At 54.3% G+C, this 1,382-nt stretch overlaps 1 protein-coding gene across 1 annotated transcript; it reads left to right on the plus strand.

Moving 5' to 3' along the window:
• The first annotated feature begins 235 nt into the window (after positions 1 to 235).
• On the plus strand, positions 236 to 1,150 carry LOC149356764 (polyadenylate-binding protein-interacting protein 1-like). Its single transcript, XM_089576428.1, has one exon. The coding sequence runs from the start codon at positions 236 to 238 to the stop codon at positions 1,148 to 1,150; it is 915 nt and encodes a 304-aa protein (XP_089432554.1).
• The last annotated feature ends 232 nt before the right edge of the window (positions 1,151 to 1,382 follow it).

Consider the following 1,382-nt stretch of genomic DNA (forward strand, 5'->3'; position numbering starts at 1 on the left):
GCGTCGTTCCCGGGCCAGCGGTCACACCGCTACGACAATCGCCCAAAGCCGGGCCAGCGTCGGCAGGCTGCTCTGGTGATAAAAGCATGCAACCATTCGTGCTGAAAAGCACGCTTTCACCAGAGGCCCCGGTGTTCGTACCAAGGCACTTCAGAGTCCCTCTGCCACAGGAAGTTGCAGACCCTGCCCACCCTATTCACCTTCACCACAGTCCCAGGACGCGAAGCAGTGTGCAATGCTGGAGCTCGTGGGCTTCATTGACGACGTCACGCTGTGTCCTGCTGAGTTCGACTCCAAAATAGAAGACGTCACAAGCATATTGAGTGGCATTACCGACGTTGGCGGTCTCTCTCAGGTGGTCGACACTATCTTCCAAAAGGGACTGAAAGAGGCTAACTTCAGGTATAGCGGGGCACGCCTTTGCAACCATCTTGGAAGCAACCTTCACATTCGAGGCGTGGAGGAGGACTTTACAAACATGCTTCTAGACCGGTGTCACAAAGAGTGCGTCAAGCGAAACGACTTTGGATCCGGTGATTTTGACGACGCCTACCAACGCGGGTTGCTGCTGTTCATTGCCGAACTGATCTCTCAGATGGTGTTTCTGCGGGAGGACCACTACTACAAGGTGAAGCACCTAGCTGCCTGCATTCCCAACAAGTTGCACGCGCTTCGGCAGTCGCTCACCAAGGAGAACATCAAATGCACCATCCAGGTGCTGAAGCTTACTGGCGCCTGCCTGGAGGACTATGAGAAGGTGGGCTTACCCGAAACCGACTGCTGTGCCCTCTACAGTGTGTTTGAGAAGCTCTGCGAGATCTCTCAGAAGAACGACATTGACCCGACCGCGGCGCTGATGGTCAAGAATGTCCTCGAGCTTCGTGAGAGGAACTGGGGCCGCTCTTCGTCGTCTTCGAGCTCCCCATCGGCTGCCCAGGCGAATGACAGCCTTCCCATTACTTGTGGTCCTGACGGCGTGCCGGTCTCCAGTGAAGAGGAGAGGCTTATCCAAGAGCTCCTCCTCATAGAACGGATGGGGAACATCGAAATGTCTGATGGAAGCGGTTACGCCAACAACTGCTGCAATGAAGACATGGACGATGAGATTGCCGCAGCGTACGAAGAATTCCTCAAGGAGTCGGGACAGTGAAGCTCTCTCCATCTCGGCAAGGCAGGGGACCAGAGTGGGTTTGGCCGAGAGGTGCGAAGATGGCGCAGGCAGCAGTGCTGCACAAGCGGGAGTGCCTGTAGAGGTGTGCTTTATCTCTTTTTTTTTTAATTGTTTTGTTAGAATTTTATTCAACCCCTGTACCCACCCCCTCTGTAACGTCTCCTAGGCCTTGAGGGTAAATAAATAAATAAATGAGTACAGGACAGTGCCC

This window comes from Amblyomma mixtum, chromosome 3 (genome assembly GCF_055824585.1).
Source record: "Amblyomma mixtum isolate Tamu chromosome 3, ASM5582458v1, whole genome shotgun sequence".
Lineage (NCBI taxonomy): Eukaryota > Metazoa > Arthropoda > Arachnida > Ixodida > Ixodidae > Amblyomma > Amblyomma mixtum.

Excerpts from the sequence above, each read along its gene's own strand:
- LOC149356764 (XM_089576428.1), top strand. The coding sequence starts at position 236 with ATGCTGGAGCTCGTGGGCTTCATTGACGACGTCACGCTGTGTCCTGCT.